A 13,915-nucleotide genomic window follows, 5' to 3' on the forward strand; every position below is an offset into this window, starting at 1 on the left:
TATTCCTCTTAGTATACAATATATTGTGATACTTTGATTATTTGATAACAATCACCTTGAGAGCAATTTTGTGTGACAATAGTTATTTTCTTGTTTACCTGATGTTTTTGTAATTAAATAGAAATGAGTATCAGTAATAGTGATAATAATGGAAGGACTAAGGGTACTGCCCAACTACTTGCTCACCATCCGACATACACACATATATGGGGCATTCCATGTCAGATCGGTTACTTTGGAACTCGACCCCTCTAGATTTGGCTGAAAATTTCTTCTCCATTTCGACCCTATCAAAATCTTTTCTCATAATTCTTTTAATTTTTTTACCCAACTAAAAAAAAGTTATGAATTTTGAAAAAACAGATTTTTTTATAGCTCTAACTTTTCCAAAATTTGACTGACTGAAGCGTTCTTAGCTTCCCGCTAAGAAAATTGGAAATTTTCAAAAATTTGGGAAGTTATTGGTTTTGGTCCGATTTTCGAAAATCGAATTGCTATCATATCTGAACGTTTTGAGGTTCTAGGAAGCTATTCTGACTAATTTTAAGATGATGTCCGAATGTATGTATGTGTGTATGTACGGACGTACGTATGTAAATATCTGTAACTTTTGAACGGATATACCGATTTTGATCGTCTAGGTGTCATTCAACGCGGCTTGTTAATACCTAAAAGCTGTGATAAATTGAGCTAGATCGGTAGGGTACGTTCGGAGATATTCCAAAAATACAATTTTTTCAAAAATGTTTTTTTTGGATAACTTTAAATGTGCTCGGTTGATTGATTCTAAAATCTAATCTGCTCTAAAACTTCATAAGCCGCGTCGAATGCCACCTCAACCATCAAAATCGGTACATTTGATCAAGAGGAACCGTTAACTCATTTTTTTATGGTTAAAATTATAAGAAATGTTTTGAATAGGGTAGAAAAAGAAAAAACATATTCAGCCAAATCTAAAGTGGTCGGATTTGAAAGGGATCGATTTGGCATGGAATGCCCTGGATATATAAGCAAAATATCGGAGATTGACTCACTGACTCACCCTTCACGAGATCTCCGAAACCATAGGTCGACCATCGGCCTGAAATTTGGCTTACATTATCCTTTCTCAACGTAGACACTCACTAAGAACGGACTTCTAGAAATTCCTATACAAAGTTTACGTTTTGGCTATTCACCAAATCCTCTCTTCTCATTGTCCAACTACTAAACGCCCTTCTCTGATTGGCTACTACCATATGACGTAGCAGCCGTTGTCATAGCAAAATAAAAAATACTGAAGAACTAAAAAAATCGATAGAGTAATTTTTTTTTTGCACGCCTCGGATACGATAGCAGAGGAGGTTGTGCTCTATATCGACTCATTACGAAAACCGGATTTTCTTACCTTCAATCATTTCTACTAATTTTATAAATCACCTCTATGGAAAAAAATGCACGTCAATGTTTAGAGAAAATTCTAAAGAATAATTTGGATAAAATTAAAAATTTTATTTAGCTACAATATAGAAAAAAATTATTTAGAATGAGACTTGTTGGACATCAATTGGGATGTCCTTGTGTGAGCAAGATTTTTCTCGAAAAACTCAATTAATCAGTTCATTTTTTTTTTCAATCGCTTTAAATTTTAGTAGAGTAGAAGCCTTTTGAATATCACTACTGTAGCTCTTCTCACTCAGTTATTATCAATTTACAACTGAAAACTGATTATGATTACAAATGTGTTACGTCAAAATAACACATATTAAGAGTAGCGCTCCTGTTCAGCCTTCGCCGAGCGAAATAACTGGGACGGAGCTATAAGGATGACTATTTATTGAAAATTAATTAAAAATAGAAAATAAAAATGCTTCGTTGTCTAAGAAATAAATTAAAATATCAGAAATTAAGTAAAATAAAGTTTAATTAATTAAGTAAAATGATAAAAGCATAATTAAAATAACTTCCAACTTTATTTAAATCAACGCAATTATTCAAAAATTATTACAAAACAATATTAAATTTGAATTAGACAATGAAATGCGGTTTACAATCATTAATATTTTATGAAATGATTTAGCTTTCGATTACACTTGTTATTTAATTTATTTTAAAATAATCAATTTATTATTAATTATTTATGCTGGCAATGGCCTATCGAACAAGGTACTTGCTTACCAAAGCGTAGGACCAGGTTCGATCCCGGCATGCACCAATGAATTTTATTTTCACAATACTATTTATGTGCATTATATTGTCAGCTCCCTGGTGGTGGAATACCGAAAATTTTTCGACCGAATTGAAGTGGCGCCGATTTCATTACAAAATGATAGCGGAACACAAAAACTCGATCGAATCTGCAGGGCTCTGCTGCTTCTATGACTAGGCTAGCGGGTGGGGCTTCTAATCAAAGAAGAACACCTGTATTGGCCGAGCATAGGTGGCGGCAGAGGCCCATAAACAGTCGCAGAACCTCTAGCTTTGGTGTAAGCCAACGTGTCAAAGCAGTGATAGAGGGAGTCCTCCACCACCAACGTTGCCCTTGGATAACAGGCATCCTCCATTGTATAAGTGCCTTATCCTACACAGTGGGCTCTGAAGGATGGACCATAATAACACCCACATTAACTTCTTAGGAGACATAATTTCGGATGACAAGACCCCCCGATGACAAGGACACGACGTATGATGGCCACGGTAGCTGAAGGCTAGGACTCATAGTGACGGGAGAACGACGGTGGGCTTAGCTAACGCCAGGTCCCGGTTCTTCTTGAACTAGTGGGGACTGCTGACAGCAGCTGTGTCCCGCGACGTGTTTCCTTGGACTCGGGGCGGGGAATCACCGAAATAAAAACTATGTCTCCTCCACCTATAAACTCACAAACAATAGTATCTACAGTAGTCAAATTATAAATAGTTGTTGGAAGAACAGTGGGCTTAGCAAGTTCGTTGTTAGGTGGACTGGCAATAAAGCAAGGCCTAATAACAATGATCACCAGGACCGCGATCCTTTCCGATAACTATAAAATTGTCCTTACTGGACCCGGGTACAATGGCTAACATAAGCTGAGTGCCCGGTCAAACCAACTAAATCCTATCCTATTAATTATTTATTTAATTAAATTGTTACCTTGATTTATTTGATGATGATTATTATTATCAACAATTATTTATTTGATTTATTATTTATTATTCTATCTTCTTAACCCTCGATAATTGACGGAATCTTATTAATATGAATTTTATTTATTAAATGAATTATATTTAAATAATTCAAATTGAATTTGATAATCGATGGAATATTTATCAAAATTATTTATTAATTTAATGAATTATTTCTTTTGAATAATTCAAAAATTATAATTAAAAAACTTCTGAATTGTATTTTGATAATTCAGTTTATAAACATTTAAATCACCATTATTAATGATTTAATAAAATTAAGGACTTTGCCTTTAAACAATTAAAATTTCGTCTATGACGAATGAGCTCACTTAGGAAACTGAAATCTTTTTCAATTACCAGAAGAGCTGTTACCAGGTAGTAACATCTCTTCCAATAATTATTTAATTATACCAATTATTTTATTGGTCATAATTGAATCAATATTTTTTTATAATTATGATTAAATATACATGTATTTATAAATTTTTTTCATCATTTCATTATTTCTTTTATCATTTATTTATTAAAAATTTCAATATTTATTATTAATTATAAAATATATTAATTTCAATTTATATTCAAATTTATTTTTAAATATTTAACTGTTTTCATTTTCATACTTATTCATTACTATTTAATAATAATTTTTTACAAATAAAAATAATTTGAATTTAAATCCAAATTTAAAAATCATCAGCCGTAATAATGGCTGGAAGTCAATTGCTAATTAATTAATTCATGCATAGCCAGATGGCATACTATATACAATTTTTTAATAAGTTGATTGACAGTAAGAATACGACGTGATGACGTCACACTAATTCTAAATCCGCGATTTTTTCCCCACATGTATAAGTAGGCATAAAGTTTGATTACTATTTTCATCATGAGATATGTTTATTATCAACCTTTGCCTATATTATAAGATTCCACTTAACCATGAGACATTTTTTTTTTTATTCAAATTTGACTCGGAATATTGCACGCTTCGGACGCAATAGCGGGAGAAGTTGTGCTCTATAATCGACTCGGCGCGAAAATCGTATTTTCTTACCTTCAATCATTTCTGCTAATTTTTGACAACTTGCCATATCGACGGATTTTTACTATTTTGATGGCATCAAACTTTACAAGAACTGATTAAAAAATTAGTCTTTCAATTAAGTTACAATAGTATATTCAAGTTTAATAAATTTTATGACCAATTTATTCTATATCGATAGACTGGCATTAGTATGATCATTTACTATTATTATTCGCAATGTATTCCAGATTAATTTTACATTTTACAGAATGGGAAATGGAATGGCCTAATTGCTGACATAGTCAATCGCAAAACCGATATGATATTAACATCACTAACTATAAATGCGGAAAGAGAAGCAGCAGTTGATTTTACTGAGCCATTTATGGAAACTGGAATTGCTATAGTTGTATCAAAGAGAACTGGTATTATTTCACCAACAGCTTTCTTAGGTGAGTTGCTAATTATTTTAGTAATGATAATTCAATTAATGATGAAATTCAATTTAATGATAAAGAGTATACATAAATTCGTTGAGAATCGAGTGTCGACTTTACATGGCATTAGAGTTAAAAGCATGACATTAAGAGTTAAAAGTTAACTTTAAGGTGTCATTCGTTTTATTGTAAGTGCTTTAGGAACATTGATCAGCTTCATTAGCTCATAATGTTTGTTGAATGCTAACAAATACAAATGGAGCGTTATAAGCACAAATTTGTAGCGGAGAGAAATAAATTATATTTTCACTGGATGTCGTAATTTTCCACGGCTGGTTGGACACTCGAAGATTAAATTCCAGTGAGTGCAAAAATCACTTTTTCGACATATGACATCGGTATAGAGACACAGTTGACTCGCGCCGCCACGTTCACTTATTTATATATAGGCATAGAAAATATGAAAGAGTTATATGTAAAGTTTACAGATAGACATTTACGATAGACACACCTAACTGAGGAGTCTCAGCTATCGTATACTTAGACGAAACGCCTCTCATCCCACAAAAACCTCTTTCCATCTCTCCTCTTCTCATCATCACTCACAACGTTGCACTCTTTGGTATGAAGTGACTTAGGCAGTGATTGTTTCAATCTAATCCTAAAGAGTCGTCGTTACATATTAAGTTAGGGTGTACCATTTTGAGGCAACTTTCTTTTCTTCAACAAAAAAAAAAACAGGCTGAAAACTTGCAGGAAGGTAAGAAAAGAAGCCCGTTCAAAGCGGAGCTCTTAATATTAATATTTAGAGGTGCCTATTTCTAATTTTCCATTTCCCGTTTAAATAACATGGAAAAAAAAATTGTTTTCTATTTTTTTATTTTTCTAGGTCGGCATTTGCACCTCATATGAATGAGTCCATAGCATATTCTTGTAGAAAATTTAACGCTCTACAAAAAAGGTCTCTTATCATTTTTTAATTAATTCGTCTATTCGAAATGTATTGGAGCTGGAAGGCAAATCTATCATAAATTTCATAATCTTTTTACTTTTCTCGCAAAAGTATCAGACTTATCAAAAAATGTCATAGGACCTTTTTTATAGACAATTTCATTCCCTACGAATTATTTGGAACAAAGATCATTTATTTTCCGCATTGGTTTCTAGTTATTTTCATTTTAATTCCAAGCTCGTAAAAATAATAGTCTTCTTATCTATTCTGAGAAGTTGACATTAAAATGAAAATTACTAGTAAACAATGCGGAAATTGAATAATCTTCATTTAAATGATTTGTTGTGAATAAAATTGTCTATAAAAATGGTTCTATGACATTTTTGATAAGTCTGATAGTTTTGCTGTAAAGATAAAAAGATTTGGAAATTTATTATAGATTTGACCACCAGCTGCACTAAATTTTGAATAGATGTATTTATCAAAAAATAATAAGACCTTTATTGTAGAGCATTAAAGTCTCTAGAAGAATATGCTGTGGACTTATTTGTATGAGGTGCGAATGCCGAGCTAGAAAAATAAGATCATAAAAAAAATTTTTTCCTATGTTATTTAGATGGAAAATGGAAAATTGACAATGTGCACATCTAAATATTAATATTACGAACTCCGCTTTAATGGTGAAAGACTAAATCAATTAATCGAATCTATTTTTTTTTCATTATAGTGAAAGTTTCTACAAATAGAGTTTCCTGAATTTCACTACTGTAACTATTTTTTATAACTCATGAATTTAGTTATCACTGGTAGAATTTGTTTTTATTACAAACATACATTTGGAGTTATTTTTGCCCCTGAGACAATAGTTTTGCGCATTTTTACCAACTGCGCACGCTTACCGCACATGACTCTTTAGATATATGCACCAGCAATATAATATATCTGGCCATTATACAAGTTTTGTTGCTAGCAAGATTTTTAAAATCGTGTAACGTTATAAAAATTACAACTTTTCTCCTTCATTTTATACTTCTAAAAGCCTACGAAACAAGCATTTTTGAATTTTCTGAAATTTTTTTTATTTAGTTATTGAAAATATTAGTTTTAGTAGAAAATTTTATGCAAACGTATTTTACATTAAAGTAACAGCTCGTAATTTTTTGAAAGAAATGTGCAGTTTCTAGTCTATTATTATATTTTAATTAAATACTGATGAATTATTTTTTCACGAAAAATGTAGTCACTAAAAAGTGCTTAGCAAATATGTTTTTTTATAAAAAAATGGTCAAAATTCCAGTTTTACGCAAATATTTAACAAACTATAGCATATGGACAAAAAAAACCCGTATAAAATTGAAAGAAAAAAAAATGAATAAAATGAGCCCTTATTTAAGTTCCTACGAGCTGTACTTTGTAAATTATTTAAATGTTAATTAATTTTCTCGTCTCCTTGATGTTATTTTTAATACATCAGCTGTTCCGACGCCGAAACTTGCCGAAGCGTGACGATGCATAACGAAGCTGTGCGCGCGCTCGTTCGGGAATTTGAAATTTGAAAAATTACTTTTAATTTTTTAGCTAAAAGATATTTATATTTTGTTTAACGAAAAATTAAATAGTAATTAAATTTTTACTCCTATAAAAAATAATAAAATGGATCAATTCATAGCTTAAATGTTTTCTAAGAATATTAAAAATTAAAAACATTTTTTTTTTTTCGTAATTTATTTTAATTTTTATTAAAATCGATTGTCTTATTATAATATCCTAAAATTATAAATAAAAAAATATTTATATATTTTCATTGCAAGTATTTATTCATTAATTTACATAATTCTCTTATCTATAACTGACCATTAACTGGAATGAGCATGATAATAAAAATAATGGTAATAACAATTACAAAACAAAAGAATAGCTGTGCTTAAATAAAAAAAAAATTATTTCCATCAATTCTACAAATTCTTAAGATAAAGTTATATATTATCGAAAATGATCAAGTTTATATATATATTCTTGTGTCAAGTAAATATTCTTAATAAGAGTATTTTTTTTCTCAGTGTAATAAAAAATAAAATAAATTACGAAAAAAAAAAATATTTTTAGTTTTTAATATTCTTAGAAAAAATTTCAGCTATAAATTGATCCATTTTATTATTTTTTATAGGAGTAAAAATTTAATTTTTTCGTTAAACAGAATATAAAAATCTTTTAGCCAAAAAATTAAAAGTAATTTTTCAAATTTCGAATTCCCGAACGAGCGCGCGCGCAGCTTCGTCATGCATCGTCACGCTTCGGCAAGTTTTGGCGTCGGAACAGCTGATGTGTTAAAAATAACATCAAGTTGACGAGAAAATTAATTAACATTTAAATAATTTACAAACAACAGCTCGTAGGAACTTAAATAAGGGCTCATTTTATTCTTTTTTTTCTTTCAATTTTATACGGGTTTTTTTTGTCCATATGCTATAGTTTGTTAAATATTTGCGTAAAACTGGAATTTTGACCATTTTTTTATAAAAAAACATATTTGCTAAGCACTTTTTTGTTGGATTTTTTCGGTTGTCGTAGTTTTAGCATATTCTGAATCATTCTGTGCAAAAATTAGCTTGCTAGGAATTTTCGCAAGCAAGAGTTACTTTTTAGGCCTAACTCGACTGGACTAAGTGAAATTCACTGCGAATTAGTGAATATGCACTAGGAACTAGCTACAAGTATTAGTGGTATACTTATAGCCGTTAATATAGTGACTATCCACTAATTTGCAGTGAATTACACTAATTTATTTTTAGAGAAAATACTGATGAAATATGTTTTATATCAACTAACATTCAGGCTTGCACTTTTTAATTTTTTAAACTTTTCTATAATTCATATTATTGGTATGTGAGCTTTTATATTATTATATGTGTTAATAGTATGTATGTAAATAGCATCAAGGTGAGAATTTCTCATGAAACTATTATCATATTAAGCATATATTATTATTTTTTAACCAATCATCTATCGAGTTGTCGAGATACTTGATTATATTTTTTTTTTTTTTTTTTTAACTTCCCGCTAAGAAAATCGACGATTTTCGAAAAATTGGGAAGTTATTGTTTTCACCCCGATTTTCGAAAGTCGAGTTTCATCAGATGTCGACGTTTTGAGGTCCTAGGAAGCTCCTCTGACTATTTTCAGAATGATGTCCGTGTGTGTGTGTGTGTGTGTGTGTGTGTGTGTGTGTGTGTGTGTGTGTGTGTGTGTGTGTGTGTGTGTGCGTGTGTGTGTGTGTGTGTGTGTGTGTGTGTGTGTGTGTGTGTGTGTGTGTGTGTGTGTGTAAACTCTTTGTAACTTTTTAACTAATGAATCGATTTGGATGGTTGAGGTGGCAATCGAAAGAGCTTGTTGGCCCTCAACTTTTCTAAAAATTTCAGATCATTTGATCAAGCAGACTCGAAAATATTGGCGAATTACGAAAAAAAAAAATTTTTTTTTTTAATTCTTTAGTGATTTCTCAGAAACGACTTGAACGATCGACTTCAAAATCCAATCAGCTCTAGAACTTTATAAGCCGCTTCGAATCCCACCTCAACCATCTCAATCGGTTAATTTGTTCGAGAGATATCGTTGGCGAAAGAAATGATAAAAAACGGTTTTTTCCGATTATCTTTGAAGTGACTCATCCGATCAATTTCAAAATTTAATCAGCTCTAGAATTCAAGAAAATGCGCCGATTGCCACCTCAAACGTTGAAATCGGTTGATTAGTTCTAAAGACATCAGCGCTGGAATGTTAAAAAAATCACATTTCATATTATTTTTCCCAGATAAATCAAAATATAATGTGCTTAAATGTGTCTGAAATCATACCAACTCTTTCTCTTCATAGTCTCTTTCGATCATCAGATAATGTCATATAACTTGTTCCTTAGTTTTAAACATATTGTCAGCAAAAAATTTAAAAACCCAGTCTTTAATGTTTTTCTCGGATAATCCATAAATTATTGCTCTGACGTAAGTCAAAACTCATTCAAATCTTGATTTTGATCACTGACATTGATTTCTGCCTCAACACATTTATTTCAGAGAACATAATCGATAATAAAAATTTTAAAGCCGCTTCTTCATTAATGGTTTTCGATTCTTAACTTTTCAAACTCTAGCATAAATCGTAACTTGTTAGAGCTTGAAAAGCTCATAAAAAGATGATTTCACGTAATAGCACTTTCGAGCTCGAAGAGCTCGAAAATATATTCACGGTGATGTTTTTGAGCTCTTAGAGCTCGAAAACAGCGGGAAGTTTTGGGGCTGGCCCGCAGGGTCAACCGACGCCCAGATTTTTTTTTTTTTTTTTTGTTTCTTGACTGCTTCCTTTCTTTATTTGCTTCCATTGTGCGGCTGTGGCCCGGCTTGTGCTTATACTGTACTGTACCATTACGGTGATACCCTACCCTCCACCTTGACTATAGGAGTATAGGGGCAAGGAAAACCACAGAGAAAACCATTGCTAGTACAGTTCGGTTTGGGTGAGGCTCTAGTGATCGGTAAAATTCCCACTTTAACGATCATTAGATCTTCATCCCGCGCCTAACGGCCAGAGACCTCCGATCGAGCTCAACGCGTGGCTAAGTGGTGACCCAGCCAAGTTGCGACCATGCTCGATTCTGCTTAACTTCGATGATCGCCCGAGCTACACGAGAACCAATCGGCTGTCTCTGCCGCTTTTATATTTTTATATTTTTTTTGTAAGAACAATACGTAAGCATTCTTAGCATTAGCAGGCCATCGAACTGATTGCACATTATTATCATCTATTTCGACCCAATTTGAATTATCCTTAATCATAGCAACACAATGAGTGCAATTATATTTTCTTCAGAGTAAAATATTGCACTTCGGACATTATATGTCTTATTGCACAAAGATATTTTAGCCTGTTGTACTGATTTTATATATCCTTTTTTTTTTAATTATAGTGTTATTTTTTACTTATGATAAATCTAATTTCACTACTACTATCGTTTGCAAGGTATGTCATAGAATTTTTGTGTGTGTTTCTTCAATCTTTTTGCAATTGTTACTAAATTTCAAGGTATCGAACCAGTAAATGAAAGATGAACTTAATAATTCTGGTAAATTGTATAGTTTTTTCTCATTGGTTATAGAAATACACATCATATTTTTTAGTATTTTGTTCGAATTAATGTAATTACATTTTTTACAACGATCCATACATACTTGCTCTAATTGCACTAAACTTCTAAGATCATGATTATCATTACATATCGTAGTGAATATTGCTACAGGATCAGCCTCTGTATTAGGACAAGCCTGTTCGTTCACAGACTTTTTTGTGTCACTAGATTTTAAGACATTTTCGTGACTATTGTATAGATTAAATAAATTGTTCAAGTTCTCATTGTTGAACTGATTTTTTGGATCATGATTTAATGCCGCTCTGAGTATTGTATTTTTAAAGATACACCGTATGATTGAAATTAAGCCACTAGAAATACAATCAGAATTTTTGATACCTCAGGAATCTAATAACTTTTCACATGATTTTTTTAAAGTTTTTATTACAATATCAACAGAATTTTCGTCAACGCTCCGAATTGAATCGCAATTTTTATGCCAACGTATACTAGAAACTGAAATAATATGTAACGGGTAAAATTGGGTTTGAATTAAAATATACGACGAACAAATAATTAATTGATTTTGCAAACAAATAACATTTACATCGAAGAAAGAGTTAAATCAATTTTAAATGTCGCCAGACTCGGGATTTAGACGAACCAGGATTTGGTTTAAAGAAATTAGTAATCCAGAAAGTATGACTAATTCAATCAATAAGAAATTTAATTATTTGAACCATAATTAGTAAAATTAAAGATACAAATTATTAATTAGGGTTGAAAAGGTCCAGGGTTGAAAAAGGGTTTTTGCAATATAGACAGTTTTTAATAAAACCATAAACAAAAACTTTATTTAAACAAGAAAAAGAAATCGTTTCAAAAAAAAAGAAAACACAGGTTTAAACAAAATAAAACTAGGATTTTATTCAAATAATTTACATTGGCTTCAAGCCCCGTTCTACTGAATGAGCGATTGAAATATTAGAGTCAATTTCAATTTCACCTATTATTTTTCGTATTTCGCCTTATGTTATATTTCTTTCGATTTCTTGAATCTTTTAAAAGATTCATTTGGAATCTTTATCGGTGTTTTTATTTTTTTCCTTTTGCTTTATCTGCTCGGGACTTAGAATAATTTTCGCTCCGGCGCGCATTCACATACTCACACGGTACACTCGTATAAATTTATATCTCACTAAATTCATTCATCTTAAACTTATTGGTAAATAAACACAGCCATATTAATACAAAATAAATAATAATATGCTGTTGCAGTAGAAAATAATAGTGTTTATAATAAGAAAATAAATCACAATAGTAATTAATATAAACAAACAATAATATAAGTAGTAATAAGAAATTAGTTATAATTAGTCGTAAACAAATTAGAATAGTAATAATCGTGAAAACAGTCATACTAATAAGAAGTAGTATTAAGTCAATAGTTATAAGAATAGTAATTACGTAAACCATAAGTATTCATAATAGTATATAAAAAAAGTAGTTATTTAAGTACAATAGTAGTCATTAGAATAGCACCATAAGAAATAATTATAGAATTTAGTACTAGTTTTAAGAGTAGTAATAGTCATAATACTAGTTTTAAGTAATTATAGTTATAGCAATATAAGAATTAGTCATAGTAATAACAATAATAATAGTGATAGTATAGTCAAAAAATAGTAATAGCTAAACAATAAGTAGTCATAGTAATAAGAAAAAAATTGGCAATAGTAAAATTAGGAAAAGCACATAGTATTGTCTAATTATCACATCCAAAAAAAAAATCACAGGTGCCCTCAATACTGGTCCGCTCGGCTGCACACCATCCCACCATCACAAGGAGGAAGGTCAGATCTGTAAATTTTTCGTAAGCGATTGAATTCTTCGATTGCTAAAAGATTAGCTTTAACTGAATAAGGATCGAAATTGATCAAATGTAGTCCATCAAGTTCTGTAACCCAAGAAAGAGCTACATATATTTGACCAACATCAAAAATACTGTTGCCTGCTTCAATAATAGCATTTTTGAGGCTTAAACCTTGACTCTTATGGACAGTAACTGCATAACTTAAACACAATGGAAACTGTTCTCTTATGACAAAAGCTCTTTCCAGTAATTGAAATTCAACTTTTGCCCTCTCAATCGTATATACTTTACCTGAACCGAAATCTACATTAACACCTTGTATCTTACTGCCATCTATGGGTTTTGAGATTGATGTAACTGTACCAATGGCACCATTAACTAGACCAAGCGTGACATCAATATTTCATCGAAGCATAACTTTTGCACCAATTTTAATTACAATTGTTCCAGAAAGTCCTGCTGATCGACTAGCATCTTCTTTTATTTTACTCAAAGTGTCGCATACTTTCCTTTTTAATGATTTAGGACAATCGATATAATCATTAGCCTTAAGTATAATTTCTTCAGAAGAAATTTTATTCGGCATTACCGAATTTATTAAATCACACTGTTTACAAGTGGGTACCAAGCAAACTGTATCTAACGGTAATTTTTTAATATAATTACATACTTCTTGCGATCTATCGTGGTACGACAATGAAGAATCAATTGTAATTTTTCTTTGTTCCAATAATTTGATATCGTCAACTGTCATTGAGCCAACTCGCACTCTAGAGAGTAATTTGCCGTAAATTTTATCAGTTTTTTGTCGCATATTGATGGTTAGTTCTTCATAGCTGAATAACTCACTCCACAAATTCACAGATGTTAATGACCCAATATATTTTTGCGCATCTGCTGACGATAGCGTCATATAACTTGGTTTTTCATGAACAGGAGGAAGTTGGAGTAAGTCTCCGAAAACAACCACGTGTCATACTCCAAACCAGTCATCAACATTAAAAATTTCTATTAATCGCAAATTTATGTATTTTAAAGTTATATTAGAAATCATTGATATATCATCAATGATAAATAATGTAACGTTTTTTAATTGATCACGTAATACTTTTAGTGCATTGTCTGATAGTTGTTTATAAGACGGTGTAAAACCGTGTTTAACTGGCAATTGAAATACTCGATGTACAGTAAGGCCATTGATATTAAAAGCTGCAATACTAGTTGGAGCAGTTACAACGGTATCTTGATTTATTTTTCTTTCATCCAACGTTTAATTACATTGATCAGAAAACTTTTTCCGGTACCTCCTTCTCCACTAACATACAATCTAATGTTTGCATGGTTAGACATTATTTCATTTTTAATT

At 31.0% G+C, this 13,915-nt stretch overlaps 1 protein-coding gene across 9 annotated transcripts in view; it reads left to right on the forward strand.

Annotated features, from left to right (window-relative positions):
* The window catches only part of LOC130665417 (glutamate receptor ionotropic, NMDA 2B), a 1,452,633-nt gene that overhangs the window by 1,016,335 nt on the left and 422,383 nt on the right, over positions 1–13,915 (forward strand). For all 9 annotated transcript variants that reach the window (XR_008989544.1, XM_057465786.1, XM_057465780.1 and 6 more), the window contains one exon: positions 4,437–4,620. Coding sequence is in view for 8 of the 9 variants with exons in the window: in XM_057465786.1 (XP_057321769.1) it covers positions 4,437–4,620 (184 nt within the window). In the remaining variant the exon portion in view is untranslated. The remainder of the gene's footprint in view (positions 1–4,436; positions 4,621–13,915) is intronic.

Source organism: Microplitis mediator, chromosome 3 (assembly GCF_029852145.1).
Source record: "Microplitis mediator isolate UGA2020A chromosome 3, iyMicMedi2.1, whole genome shotgun sequence".
In the NCBI taxonomy this organism is placed as follows: Eukaryota; Metazoa; Arthropoda; class Insecta; order Hymenoptera; family Braconidae; genus Microplitis; species Microplitis mediator.